Source organism: Fopius arisanus, unplaced genomic scaffold, assembly GCF_000806365.1.
Source record: "Fopius arisanus strain USDA-PBARC FA_bdor unplaced genomic scaffold, ASM80636v1 scaffold00019, whole genome shotgun sequence".
Lineage (NCBI taxonomy): Eukaryota > Metazoa > Arthropoda > Insecta > Hymenoptera > Braconidae > Fopius > Fopius arisanus.
Window position 1 is genome coordinate 581,384 of NW_011887758.1, and position 14,757 is coordinate 596,140.

The 14,757-nt window shown below is 37.8% G+C and overlaps 1 protein-coding gene across 1 annotated transcript; it reads right to left on the reverse strand.

The window, feature by feature from the left end:
* Positions 1-1,439: 1,439 nt before the first annotated feature.
* On the reverse strand, positions 1,440-5,346 carry LOC105264213 (chymotrypsin-2-like). The gene is made up of 6 exons (XM_011300945.1): positions 4,015-5,346; positions 3,687-3,942; positions 2,680-2,927; positions 2,042-2,364; positions 1,710-1,967; positions 1,440-1,628 (listed from the first exon to the last, which is right to left on the reverse strand). Exons 4-6 carry the CDS (start codon positions 2,237-2,239, stop codon positions 1,440-1,442), a joined length of 645 nt encoding a protein of 214 aa, XP_011299247.1. The 5' UTR covers positions 2,240-2,364; positions 2,680-2,927; positions 3,687-3,942; positions 4,015-5,346.
* Positions 5,347-14,757: the final 9,411 nt, after the last annotated feature.

Sequence of the window (14,757 nt, forward strand, 5' to 3'; positions counted from 1 at the left end):
CATACGTTGACGATTTGACGCGCATAGCGCGCCATATACGCTAGTATCTATAAAAATAGGATATATATATCTAGATATAGTTACCATGTATTTCTGAATATATATATTTATGTGGGCCTAACACCGAGTTTTTTATTTATTTTGTAACCTAGTGATGACGTACTCCTTTGGAGGGAGGATTATCATGTAGGAATGAAAAAAATTTGAGAATTTTTTCGTAACTCACCAGAAATGCAAACCGTCAAACACAGCACCAATAAATGATTCCGCTGGACTTCCATTAAAATATATATTCCCAGTAGTTCCGTTTTAGTTTTTATATACTCCACCAAAGAGTCAGTCATTCACAAAACCAGACGTGAACCCCATGATTAATATTGATTGTACACGTATATACTTTGCTTTTATCTCATTCTTACGTAGAATAAAAATTATTTCAACGAATAGTCTGTATCATATTTACTCTAAGATTATTAATTTAAGTGTATTCAGGTGTGTCAACTAGAGATGACGTACGCCTTTGCTAGCGAGGCTTATTATATAAGAATGAAAAAAATTTGAGGATTTTTTCATAACTCACCAGAAATGCAAACCGCCAAAGCCGCGACAATAAATGAGTCCATTTAATCAAACTTAAAAATGCTGAAAACTAATTAGTAGTCAGCATCTTGACCATTATAATTAAATAATTTTCGTAAGTTTATATGGGAAATTAATAAATTGTATTACTTACAAGTCTCAACTTTCTGGATTCCGGTAAAATAAGAGGAAACTTCAAACTTTAGGTTCGAAATCTTTATTATAATGAGATTTAATCTGCAATGTGGTTGGGGGTGTAATGGACAATCCGTGGGGGTGGAAAGAAAGTGGAGGGAGAAAGGCCCAAAGTAGGTGATCGGTTGATGGGCGTGACTTCCGGGGGTTGGTCTCAGGTCAAGGATGAGGTCTAGGTGTGAAAGGTCCAGGTTAAGGGTTCGAAAGTAAATCGGAGGAATCACCGGAGTAGGGGTTCGAGGTACTTCTGAGGAAAGGAAAGTTCTGAGGGGTATTTTTATTAGGGTTGGTGAAATAAAACGATTTATTGGGTTTCAAGAAATGGAAAAAGGGTGAAATGGAATGACAGTTTTAGCATTGACATTCCTAACAAATAAAAAAGATAAATATTAAAAATTATGGGTATTTAACAACATCATTCTGTGCAACAAATCACGTCCATTATATAACAATTGTTTTTAAGAGCTCCCGAATGCTTTGAACTCTTATTAATTGATGAGTAGAAAACAAATTGGAAAATAAGAAATGATTATTCAACAATCTTTGGATTTTTTTGTATAGGAAACAATGAATAATATTTTAGACAGGGATGAACACATCTGCAATAAATTGTTGTGAACTTATTATGGTGACAACTTATTATTCTACTATTCATTGACATGTTTCTATAGATAGAGCCATCGATCATACAAAGTCGCAGTCGTCTCATTGTTCCAGGCCATAGCAGTTTGGATCCAGTTTCTGTACCTGTAAACATCAGTGAAGACTTGTGGACGTCCGCTGGAACAGTCCGGTCCCCAGGAAACGATGCCGATAGTTTCACCTCCACGAACCAGAGGAGCACCACTATCACCCTGAAATCAAACAATCGATGATGAAGAAGAGTTATCAGTTAGCAAACAAAAGATAAAAATTAGATTGATTGAAATACTCACATCACATACTCCCTCACCAAGATCGCTGACAGTGCAGATGTTTCCGGTATCGACCTGATCAGGCAAGAGCCTCTGGCATTCAGACAAACTGATAGTTTTCGCTTCTAGTTTCTTCAACCATGTCGATGGATCCACACTAGCTTCTGTGGTTTTCCCCCAGCCGCATACCTCCACATCTTCATCAGTCTGACTTCCATTACTTGGCAGACGGATTCTCTGCAGATTTGGCAACGACTTCAAGGGAATTTCTCTATCCAACTGCAAAGGACATCTCATTAAAGCGAAGATTCACTCGAATATTCGATATATTGAAGGAAGAATCAATTTCTGACCTTTAGAACAGCGATATCAGCAAAATTATATCTATTGTTATGCAAACCGTACTTGAAATCTTTGTGTATGAGGGCCTTGTACACTCCAAATACGTTGTTCTCCCTGTGAAACCAGTTATGAGTGTTCGTTATGATTTGAAAGTCCCAACGAAGAACTCCGTCATTTTTGACGCAATGAGCTGCTGTCAAAATATGCATTTTGCCTAGTACACTTCCTGCACAAACTGTATCAGCTGGGGTACGGACTCCCACCACCTGTGGACAATCTCTCCGAGCTGCATAAGTCCCTCCTATGATCTTCTCCGGAGCTCTTCCATAGCTCGCTACCAATAATTAATGTTATATAGAATCATGAAGATTACGGGATTCGACAAGAAAGACCCTAAACTTTATTCTAGTCGTTGATAAATATTTAAGAATTTAAACCAACATTAGATAATAATTTAATTGTAAATGGGAACGGTTTGTCCGCTGCTTACCGGCGATACAAATAACCGCGCACAGTGTCGACAATTGAATTCGTTTGAACTTCATTGTAATGATTTCTAGTTTTTATAATTCAGAGATCTTATATAGCATTTCGAACATCCCATTCTCATTGAGAGACTATCTTTTATTTGCGGATTATAAGTAATTACCATTTCTTGTGTTCTATTGAGGTCGATTCATATCTTTAATAGTCCTCTTCACCTCACGAATTATAATGTCAATTCAAATTAGCAGATGTTCTTTGCTTTGGTTAACGTGGAAAATTTATTGAGACTAACGAAGATTTGGATTCACTCAATTAAATTTGGCTGATCATATCTATTATTCGTTGCTATGGTGTGATCTATTCAATTTAGAAACATGAGCATTCGAACTTCATTGGATAAAAGAGGAAGACCTGAAATAATAAGAATTTCCGAAACGTCAGTCACCTAAATTTATTATCAACTTGTGAACTTAATAGAATTACAAAAACTCTTTGTAAGTCGTCAGGGATATCTCCGAAACTAAAAAAAATAGTGAGATTCCAATAACTGTTATTGTAAATCCCAATCAGCTGTTTAAAAAAAAGTTGTCAGTAAAATTTCACTCTCTCCCTGGAATTTTAAATTTATCAATGTGAAGTGAAATGTAATTTAATATAATTTAATACAATATAATTTTTAGTTTTCATAAAAATTTCGTTAATCACAATTCCCCATAAGAATTTCATTTAAGGCCCGGATGGACTGTCTGGAAAAGATAATTTACTCCAAAATTGGGACTTCCAATTACTCCGTCAATTAATCGTTTTTTCAGATAATTGTTAGCTAGCGGCTAGCTAGCGCTAGCTAACGCTTATTGAAAAAAACGATTAATTGCCAATGTAATTAGGAATCCGAATTTCGGAGTAAATTATCTTTTCTAGATAATCCACCCGAGCCTTAACTTGAAATTTCATATTTTTGTAACTTTTGATAATGACTCCCAATATCTTCGTGGACTGGCATTTCCGTTGATGAGTCCTGTGTCCGAATTTAGAATTGAAATTCCTTGGAGGAAACGAAAAAAATCGAGAGATTATCACAATGTCGCTCCGTGCAGCTCCTCATATTGAATCTCTGAATGATATTTATCGCCCGTGGAGAAGAGTCTCAAGGATGAAGTAAATTTTTACGTTTTAACGAAACTTGTTGGTTCAACGGGAGGCCTCGTAACAACCGAGACGATACTGCCACCTGCGACGTTAATGCTCCACTGGGGCACGATACTTTCGGTATTTAGTATCCATGAAGAATAAACGAAGATTTTCGCATTTTTATCATTCATTGTTTAGCGAGGCAGGTACATAAATATTAGCCTGAATAGTTGACTAACTTGCGCATCATGATTTACATTTCGATCTCTGGTAACCTTATGACACTAGTTAGACCCTGGAATTTCAAAAGATGTAAAAAGATATAAAAAATTATCTTCTATTTTTCAGATAGGACAAAGGCACAGACCGGAAGACTTGAGTGCGTAACCGGTGGTGTGTCTTTTCAGCTAAACATGGAGGGAGAAGTCAAGCCAAGTGCCTCCGGAGGAAGACGAAGTGCCGTTTGAAGTTGTAACGAAGAGACCCCAGAGTTAATTAAGAGGATCCAAGCTTGACGGACGTGGGCATTGTGTGCCCGCACCCTCACTCCCCATTTCTCCCTTTATACCGCATTTTTCACTTCTCCATGGCAACAAAATGCGTGTACATCTTGGATTCCATTTAAGGGTGTGGATACGTGCTCAACGAAATGGCGAACATGTCATTCCACAAGATATACCAAATTCCACTTCTCCCCCTCAACCGTGACCTTGAAAAAACTGAGTTAATGAATTACTGAATTAGTATTCCATATTTCAAAATATTTGAGAATGAAGATTGTTGAGATCTTTCTGTTTTAACTCAATCCAATCATAACTCAGAATGTCAGTTTTAGTGGTAGCGTGTCCTCGTTGAAAGATCATTACAATAGCTACATCCTGGCTGAACCTTGACTTCTGGAACAATTTTTGCATTTCCTGGGATTAATGATCTCTTTAGATATGATGTTTCAACATCAATATGTTTTAATATGTTGTTTCATCTTGATAAATCTTTCTCAATGATCTTTCATTAATATTTCAAAATCGATAAACAGATTTGTTTATTCATCTATAGGAAACGATGAGAAAGGTCAGAATCTAAGAAATCTATTTAAAAAAGCATTTAAATCTCTCAACCGGAAACAACGAATTGTACATATATGTTCTGTAGAAAAAATCGCAAGAAATTAATCTAGGTTCCATATTATTTTATCTGAATATTTCTCGCATTCTCTTTTATATAACATGTCATGCAGTAATAAAGAGACAATCAATCAACAAGTTGGAATAAAATTCCAATTAAAACCGATCAATAAATTCCAAGTATAATACCGCATGACGCACTTGACCGTTGAATTTCATGACTGCATGAGTGCACCAGAGGTGCGGGTCTGAGACCACACGAGTTAGCTATGTTAATTCTCCTAATGTCACATGAATTATGACAAACCCAGGATATTCTTCCTCTGGTCCCTCAGTAGGTGCGGCAATTGCTGACGGAGGCGGAAGACCCTGAAGACCGTCCGGTGTACTCTACGCTCGAATAATAACACAAACCAGAACAACTCTTTTTACCACAGATGATAAAAAATAAAAAAATACAATGGAGGATTTTTGTCTGTTACAGAATTATTCTCTCTGCATATCTTAAGTCGCTACCCGATAAATTCAACGGAGCCGCGACCAAGCGTAAGCGCCTTATCGGCGAGAATTTTTGTAAGCAGGATGAGGCACATGCCTGAGGACACTCAAGGGCAAGTCATTTATAAACAAAAAAAAAATATCAAGACAGGAATTTCATCTGCAATTTAGATTGGATAACAATTAAATGTGAGGAAATTAGCATAGGAGTTGTGATTTTGTTTTGCAGATGAGGTCATGGGGCAATTTAGAGACATCCTTTTCACGCATGTGAGTTAACTTCAATCACTCGACGTCTTGATGGTATACGATGTCCGATTGGCCATTGGGCTGTGAGATATGAGCCGTGTCTAATTATCAACGATCATTGCGCCCACCCTGCTGTCCAATCAAACCACCTTCCTGTGTCTAGAGCGTTCATCATCCGTTTATTACACATCGCAATCACTTCCGATGAATAATGCCAATGGATAACTCATCAGGAACTGATCATCAGAAATAGTGGATAAATAGGAAATAAATTATACGATGACAACTTCAGATACAACTTCCTGGCGCTACATTTATCCAAACTTGCATCATAATATTCTGTTGCATTACCCAAGTTGTAATTAACTGTCTGGATATTTGCCGTTTGAAATGAGCTAGGATTGGTTTGAAAATAGGGGAAGGGATGATGATGGTCGTTTAAATGTCGAATTCATAAAGTCGACACGCTCATAATCCACCGAGATAACCAAATGAATAAATTTCATGGATATAATATGTTGGAACCTGCGTGAAACGCATATATCCGTTTGAAGTTTGAGTTTGCTGTATGTGAAATGGTATTTGCCGTGTAAGAACCACTGGAATAGAAGTTAGAACCAGTTTATCAATCGTTACCGGTGAAATCCTATGGTCTCTGGAGTACACCGACGGTATTATAAATCGTTGGATTCGTTGTAAATCCGGCTAATTATTATACGATATTCGTATAACCAGTTTTACAAAACGTTATCGGTTTTACTAGGAGACTGGAGTATCAGGAAATAAATTCAGGGATACGGGAGTCGATGAATCGGTTATTTATGGAGTTTTCATCATTCTCCGGTGAGTGATAGGCTAATTTATCTATTTCGTGGTCTTCCTGACATTGAATTATTGTTCGAACCTTTAAACTCCTTCAGTTCCATCCATATTTTCCCCATTTCCCTACAAATCTTGGAAAATTCAAATAAATACATTTTTTCTATTTATTTTAAATATGAAATTCAATTATTTATCATTAGGAAAAAAATCATTCAGAAGTCAAATTACCTCGAAGTGCTGATTGTCGAAACCTTAAGAAAAAACTTTTAAAAAATGAAAAACGCGAAAGCCAAATTTTAGCGAAGAATTACCAATCAATTTTTTAGGTACCTTCAATGTTTTTCTAGAAATGATTTACAAATCGTAGAGAAGTAAAAAATTAAACAATGTCTCTTAAAAATTAGCGACAGTATCTGTACCGCTGAAAAATCTTCAACATGTACTGTACAATCGTCGGTTGTAGTTGTTTTAATATTTCATCGACGCTCATTCAAAATTTTTGCTAGCAAGGCCAATGCTGTGTACTCGTTGACACGAGAATCAAGTTGAGCATGAATATACGATGTTAAAATTGGTCCGGTTAGACACACCAGGGTGCGTTTAAACTCGTACATTACATTGAGTAAAAACTCGCTTCGGCAGAACTGCGCTACCTCCTTGGGTGGTAGGCATCACAGCACTCGAAGATGTGTGCACCCAATATGTTTGATTTAATAAATTTATAGCACTCACCACGAGCTCATTAATATTCCCTCGAGCTGCTGACTGTGGGATTAATTAAAAAATTAATTGCTCCTGCGAATAATCGAATACCGTGCGCTATTCCAAATTCGATCCCAAGAGAAATTTCCATCAGAAACTCATACGATAATTTCTCTAAAAATTACAGGAGTAGCGGATAAATTCAAGTTTGAATTGCGCGCGTATAATGGACTCACGCGAGGGACCAACCACGTTGTGACCGATCGACGAAAACACCCGAAGGCGGACGGTATTTCACGACCTGTGGCATCAGTCACTAAAAAAATTATGAGTTGAGTAAAATTTCCACTGGTTCCACGATTATTTCCGTTTCTTATCAGTAAAAATTGATGATTAGAGTAGTAAATTTGACTGCCCTACCTTTTGGTAAAATCAGGTACTGATAAGAGTAATAGATACGAGTAATTTTTCGTGGATATACGGTCTCGCCGTAGCCATTTCAAGTGGAGCTCCTCGAGGTAGAGTTTCTCGACAGGATGTCGGGTAATCATTGCATTCTGAGATGGATGGCAACAATGGGGATGCTGATTTCCGTCCAAAACTTTTAAGGGCTCAAGCGAACACTGAATAATGGCATTATGTTTTTTTCAAGCTTCTCGAGGAGGAGAGCCGGATGCGTTTCGGTTGTAATCCAGTTTTCTAAGAGAGGGTGTATGCACTTTGAAATATCAAAAAAGTGGACAGGAAGTGTGACCCGGTCGAGGTGGAATTGGATTGAGGGCTTAAGAGTGTAACCCGGACTTGGAGGGTCATCGATCTCTTCCTCTTTGACTCAGCAGCGAATCCGAGTCTTTCCAAACGTTTCCCATTACCATTCGTCTGAAAGAAACACCTCCGATGATTCTTCCACAGTGAAAAACTTGAATAACATCGGAACAAGTGAGGATCAGAGAGCGTAATTTACATGACGCCATAACTACAGGTCTTCTCATCCAACATTTCACAAGAACTATCCTCCCCCCTCGACACCCACGTGAATATGGTAAAACGGAAAAGGCTGTTGCAAGAAGAATTGAGTATGACAAAAAGATGAGGCAGGTGAAAAAGCCAGAGTGAAATGAGATAAATAAACGCATTGGCAACCGAGTGTTGAGTGAGCTAAAGAATGAAACTTTAGAAGAGCGAACAGCTAATTAGGGAACCGCTCGCGCCAAACTGTAGACCACTTGTGGTATACCGTATAGGGATATCGTGATTACAGTTAAGAGGGGATAAGGTTAAAGAGTATGTGCAATACACATGTGTTGATTTTTTTCCTATGTGTTGCTCGAGTCATATACGTACGGTGCTTCATTACCGGGCCGTGTTAATTAGCCGACGATAACCGATCAAACCCAAGAGGAATCGTCCAACCGTCGAATTATACGAACCGGCCTGAAACTAATACATTTTTGTATTCCTTTGCTTTGTACCAACGATAAAATTCCAGAGAGAATATCATTGATAAATGTGTGAAGTGATTAATTAATTAATAATTAGCTGACATCTTGATTGAGGATTCAACTCACGATGATTATTCAAGCGTTTGAAAAGGCCTTGAATTTCACTTTGAATTTCACTCTCGAAAATGCGAAACAATTAGAAGTTGGTCTCTTTAATTTTAATGATAATGACTATCAAAATAATGACTGGATGACTTGGATAATGACTATCGAAATACCAATTGAATTTGAATAGTGTTTGAAAAAAATGAATGAGAAAAATTCATTAATGCACTGCGCAGTTTGAGATTACTATGTAAAGTAGGTAGAATTGCATAGATGGGTGCGAGACACAGTTGGAAGTATATAAAACTACGGCATTAACAGCACGTGGGAGACACGCCTACCTGACGAACCTGACTCTGGATCTCTCTCTTTCTCATCCACCATCGCCTCCCCTCCTGGCACTCATTGCCGCACTCTTTATACCACATTGAGGTTGACCAACCCTCGAGTTGTTGGCAATTAACATCTGCAAACGCGAAAGAGCCTGAGTTCAACGTTAATTAACGAAACGTTAACTCCACTGGAGTCTCTCTCCCGGTGCCAACCTGAAGAGGTGCAACTGAGAGAGGCCAATCGACATCAACGATGGGTAGCTAACTGTGAGAGACGTGGAGGGAAATGTCCAGGGGAATGGGTACCACGGCGGCGCCTTTCGTCTTCTAAGTACAAACTACATCGCTTGTCGATTCAACGTCTCTTTATCCTATTTTTAACATCTGATGTTAATTTTTTCACTGCTCCTCTATCAGCATTACCCCGATTCACCAACATTTCACGATAACGCTCTACCTGAGGCTATTTGCTAATGATTTTTACCCTCTCTTTTTTCCTACTCTAGTCACCGAGAAATTACAATGTTGCTAGAGTCAAACGGGAGTTCGAGTTTGTTGGCAGATGATTACGATATATGCCGGAAGTGAGGAGTCAACTGAGAAGTCAAATGAGGAATCAACTGAGGGAGTTGGAGATATATGCATATTATATTGGACTCCCGTTGACTTTTAACGCGCACACAAGGGGAACGTCAAGGACTCCTTGAAGCATGTCATGTTACCAACCTGTCTGGGTTGTGCTTCCATTGTCGTATCATAGACTTGTTCTCTGAGGGTTGTCTCAGTCGTGGCGAAGATGTCTTGGTTTTCTTCGGGATCATCACAATGCCCATCTGAATACCAGCAAATGATCTACCATTCAACGGGGCACTTCGCCCACCAGCCTCATCCTGGCATTCACAAGATGATGTGGATGCGGTTATCCGGATGACCAATACCTTCTCTACTTTGGGTTATGTATGACGCGTTTGTTAGTTCCCAGCATTCAAATGTTGTTTTCGCTTTTGGTGGCTTCTTCGTACTTCAAACTGAGAGTCTTAGCACGTCTTGTTGAATTCACCCAGTGCATTTCCTTCAGAATAATTCACGAGTGAATCAAACAAATATTGAACTTCTTCCTTGAAATTAAAGCTGGTATACCCTGTTTTTTGTTAGTCAAGTGAATTTTTAGGTGTGCGCAAGTGAATTTAAAAACAAAATCATGAATATCATCAAGCTTTCTCAAATTTCCACTCATTCTGCTAAAGTTTAGAATAATTTCACGTATTGTGTTGACTCTCTTCAGACATAAATTCCCCAACAATAGCGAAGAGCTTGTTTCCTCGGCAAATTGATTGTCCTCTTGAAGTGCCATACAAGACACCGTTCTATGCAAGACAACCCCATTCAACCTGTGTGGTCCTGCCCAGCCTCACTACCTTCTAACATTACAGGTCAATGCGCTATTCTTGAAGGTATGATCCAAGAAAATGAACCTAGATGACTCCGCTTTATACTATATTATGAATTCTTCTATTCTGAAACCACCTGTCCTGTTCCATGTGAAGGCGTTTCTCCTGGAGAGCGGAAATTGGGTCGATATGTGGAGAACATGAACCTTCACAGAATTGACATCTCCAGCATTCAAACATCTTCCATGATAATGAAAAAATTGTGAAAGAAATTGCTGCTTCATGGTTTCGCCATTTGTCTGGCACAGCATTGGGGGTTCATCATCTGGCAACTACAGGTTATTCATCTAAAAAATAATCTTGTAACAGTCATTAATTTAGTAAATCGTATTTTTCGTTAATGAATTTATTTTAGTCGAGTGTTGGTGGTCTGAGGTCTCAATTTATCCCCTTGACATTCCTGAGTGGAAACATAAATACGTATCGATTTAAAATGAGGTAAACCCGATATTAAATGGCTATTAGGGATGAAACCGGTACTTTACCAGAAATTTTGAAGAAAAACAACACGCAGAAAAATGGAGGACTCTTCAGAGTGACAGGTGGGCGCAACTGTGGACCAAGTGGCCGTTTTATTTTACCCGACAGGCATAATCTCGAGGGGACCACAAGCCCTCCAGGTCGATTTATTTTCTATGAGGTTGCGGACATACAGAGTTTTTCCATCTGAGTCTTCAGGGGATCCCCGACTGGCACACGCCATGTGCTATTCGACACCCCCAATGATGAATTGCACGTAGAAACTACCCCACCCTCCCTTCAATCCACACGAATATTCCACCTTCAGGATGATGAAATATTTACCGTGAAAATTCAACTGAAAATATATACCTGTCCGGTAGAGACCATTTTTCATATTTAATTGAGGGGTTTTAATCGAAATTTAGAGAAAATTATGTTTCCTCGAAAAATTCTGACGGAAATATTCTCGATTGTATATTTTCACAGTATTTCAGATAAATTATAACTCCCCAGGACTGTGAAATAATTCTATCTCTAAAAGGTGATGATTCATTGAATTAAAAAGTGATATTAACAAATTTATAATTAATTGCATGGAAATGCTTCAGCACTTTGTGATTATTTTAATTCAAAACTTTCACTTGAAACTTCGAGTGAAGTTGAGTATTTGACGACTTTTCCATGCAACAAAAACAACGACGTCCTTTCAATTAAAAATGCAATCACTAATTGCTGTGCGCTGTACTTCAATGTCTAGTTACGAATGTAAACATAGCGGTGATTTCGACCAATGGGAATTAGTCTTACGCGTTTTCGAGATATTTCGACTATAGGACGAACTCGATTTATAAATTTCTTCTTTCTTAAATAAAATGTTTAAACAAAACGTTTTTTAATGACAGAACAAAAATCGTCAGATAATCGGTACCGCATATTATATCGATTTCCGAATAATGATCGAGAACAAACAAATAATTAATCGATAAATAGATTTGTTGCATTGTTTTCGTTTGATGTATAGGATTTTAAACTTCTTCATCAATTCGCAAAATAATCTGATTTTTCAATCGTTCAATGCAATAACAAATTCAATAGAAACAAGAAAAATCGATTCTCGAAGAGTATCGCAGGTCGATCGATTCGATAATACGGTACTGAGTGGAACACCTAGAGCCCTAATTCCCTATTCCAGGGGGAGACGCCAACAGTTGTTCCTTGAAATTGAGTCCCGGTGGTGCTGATACCGTGGCTGAAATGAGTGCGGGTGTTTTAGATCGCCACATGGTGCAATTAAAAAAAAAAAACATGAAGAGAGAGGAGTTGTCGGTGCGCTTTGTGCCACGCGCCTAGTCATGGACCGGTGCCATATGTCAAGAGGATGATGGTCGGCTCCTCTTTTCGTTTTCCTCGATTTTATCAACTCCGAAGGGTCTCATAAGTATCGAGATAACGATTCGGTCTAATCTCAAGTGACAACTGACAGTCTCGTGATAACGAATTCATATTTCAATGACTCTATTCTGATTTTCTGGAGCTCCGGGTACTTCGATGTCGATTTAAGAGAACAGATAAATCATCATTTTTTTGATATCTTATAAAACCATTAATTAAATTATTCTAAATTGATATATTATTTATATTTAATATTGGAGGAATTTCTGAATCAAAAAATTGATGAATGAAAAAAACTAAAAAACTGATTTCAGCGCATAAATTGAATAATTCTCTGTTGATTTTCGGGGATTCCCCTGAGTACAAAATTCACTCTTTCTAAGTTTTATTTTCTCATTTAAGTAAGGATAGTTTATAGCCACATTCTCCGGGATTTCCCTTGGTTGTAAAATCAAGGGAAATATCCACAGTCTTTCCTTAGTTTTTATAACATTTGGATATTTCCAAAATACATCTGCTGCCCAGAAGGGGTCAGAAAAAGGAAAAAGGAAATATTTCCGGGGGTGGAAATTATACTGCCCTCTCCGAGACAACAGAGTCTAACTTGTAATACCTCTTTAGTCTCTTGTAGATATTCATTGTGAGAAGTGTCTTCTGTCTGTCAAGTCTTAGAGATATTCAAAATTAAAATTATTTCTGAAAGTCAACAAATGGGTTTGCTTATTTAATACCATAATCCAATATTCTTGATGGACTTGATATTTTAGGAAACAACAGGGCACAGTGGAATGACAGAAAAAAGTATTTGAATATCTCGAATTCAGGGTAATATTTTCCCAGGCATCAACCTCAGGTCTACGCACAAGGAAAGTAAAAAGGACGAAAAAAAAAACAGTCAGTGAATGAAGAAAATGAGAGCGGGTGAGGTAGAAAAGATTTTCCAGGATTCGGATAAAACTCTGTGGGAAAGGAATGAATGAGCGACGGTGTCCTGTGGTGCTCCAGTATTATGTCCATTGGACAAAGAGGATGGGACCTCTTGAGAACTCAACAGCGATGAGAAAAAATACGAATCAAAAGTAGATGAAGTCAGGAGAAAAAATATTCCCACCCCTTTATAAGCTGCGAGTTGTCCTACCACAAGACATGAAGAAGGGAAATGGCGTGTCAGGGTTGACATCATTCTGATTCTCACAGGTTGGTGAAGATATCAGAAGAAATCTCGAAATTTAGTTTTATTTTTTAAAAGCTGTTCCCGGGATTTGTGACGATCTGGTGCAATCGATTCTACCTGCAATTCTTTAAAGTGTACAATGAGGCAAGTGAGAGTCAGGTGTCGACATTTCGGTCTTTTCTCTCCGCTTTTTGTACATTCTTTCGGTCGCGTTTTTTTTCAATTTTCTTTTTTCAATGGAACAAAGGACCCGAATCCGCGTAAAAGCGAGACTTGTCGCACAGCAGATAGACGAAGTGTCTTCAGAGCGGCACAACTTCAGAAGAAAAGAGAAACGGGATTGAAGCCTAAAGGAATGTCAAGAAAAAAAAGGGAAAATGAAAAATAAGAAAATTCTAACGTAATTCGTTAAATCATATTATTAAAAAATTGAAAAGAAAGGAGTACGCGAAATCTATGATGCAAATAATTATTTTCCAGAAATATTACAATCTAGTTTTTTGCACAAGTCATATTTTCTGGAGAACTGTGCAAGGATGCATGCAATGCATAAATCATTCGGAAATTCCTGAAATTCCTTGTCACTTTGTCGTTATTTGAACACTTGTTCCCCCGGATATATCCCATTCCCAGCGTCTTCATTCACTGCGGACAAATAACAATGCCACCTTACGTTTTTTCCTCGACCCAATACAAGTTTCGCCGATCCATTGATCGATTCATGGGATGGTTTCGGAATTTTCCAAAGGAAACACCCCCTGAATCCTCAAAAATGGTCACGTCGTCACGGGTGTAGAGTAAGAGAGAATTATTCAGCTTCCTCTCCATTATTGTTCATTCTTCTCTCTTATTTCGCTTTAATGCGTGTTGATTTTATCATGTTTACATTCCTTTAGAATATCGTCGCACGTTACACTGAAATTTTTCGAGTAGGGATTGCCCTTTATGCAATTTAATACGTTCTTTAGTTATGAACAAGCCGAAATTCACTGAAATATGAGATAAATATCGGATTTTCTACTTAATTATCCGATTTTGAGCGGGAATTCACATTTTTTTAATTTTGCATGACATGAGTAAAAATATTTTTTCAAAATATTAATCAATTGACGAACTGCAATGAATTTAGAAATTCTCGTTTCCTTGTTAAAAAATTGGAAAAACTCCGCAGATCATTTCAGCAGAAAAATTCTGACAGAATTTGTTGGAATATAGCCTCAGTCTTCTATGAATTGATTTTTATGAGTCTATGGTTTAAAAATGAATCAACATAGAGAGAGATGTTAGGACTAAAACATAAACATAAGCAATAAGGTCATGTGGCAAAGGGACTGGAGATCCTTTGTCTCGTGATGAC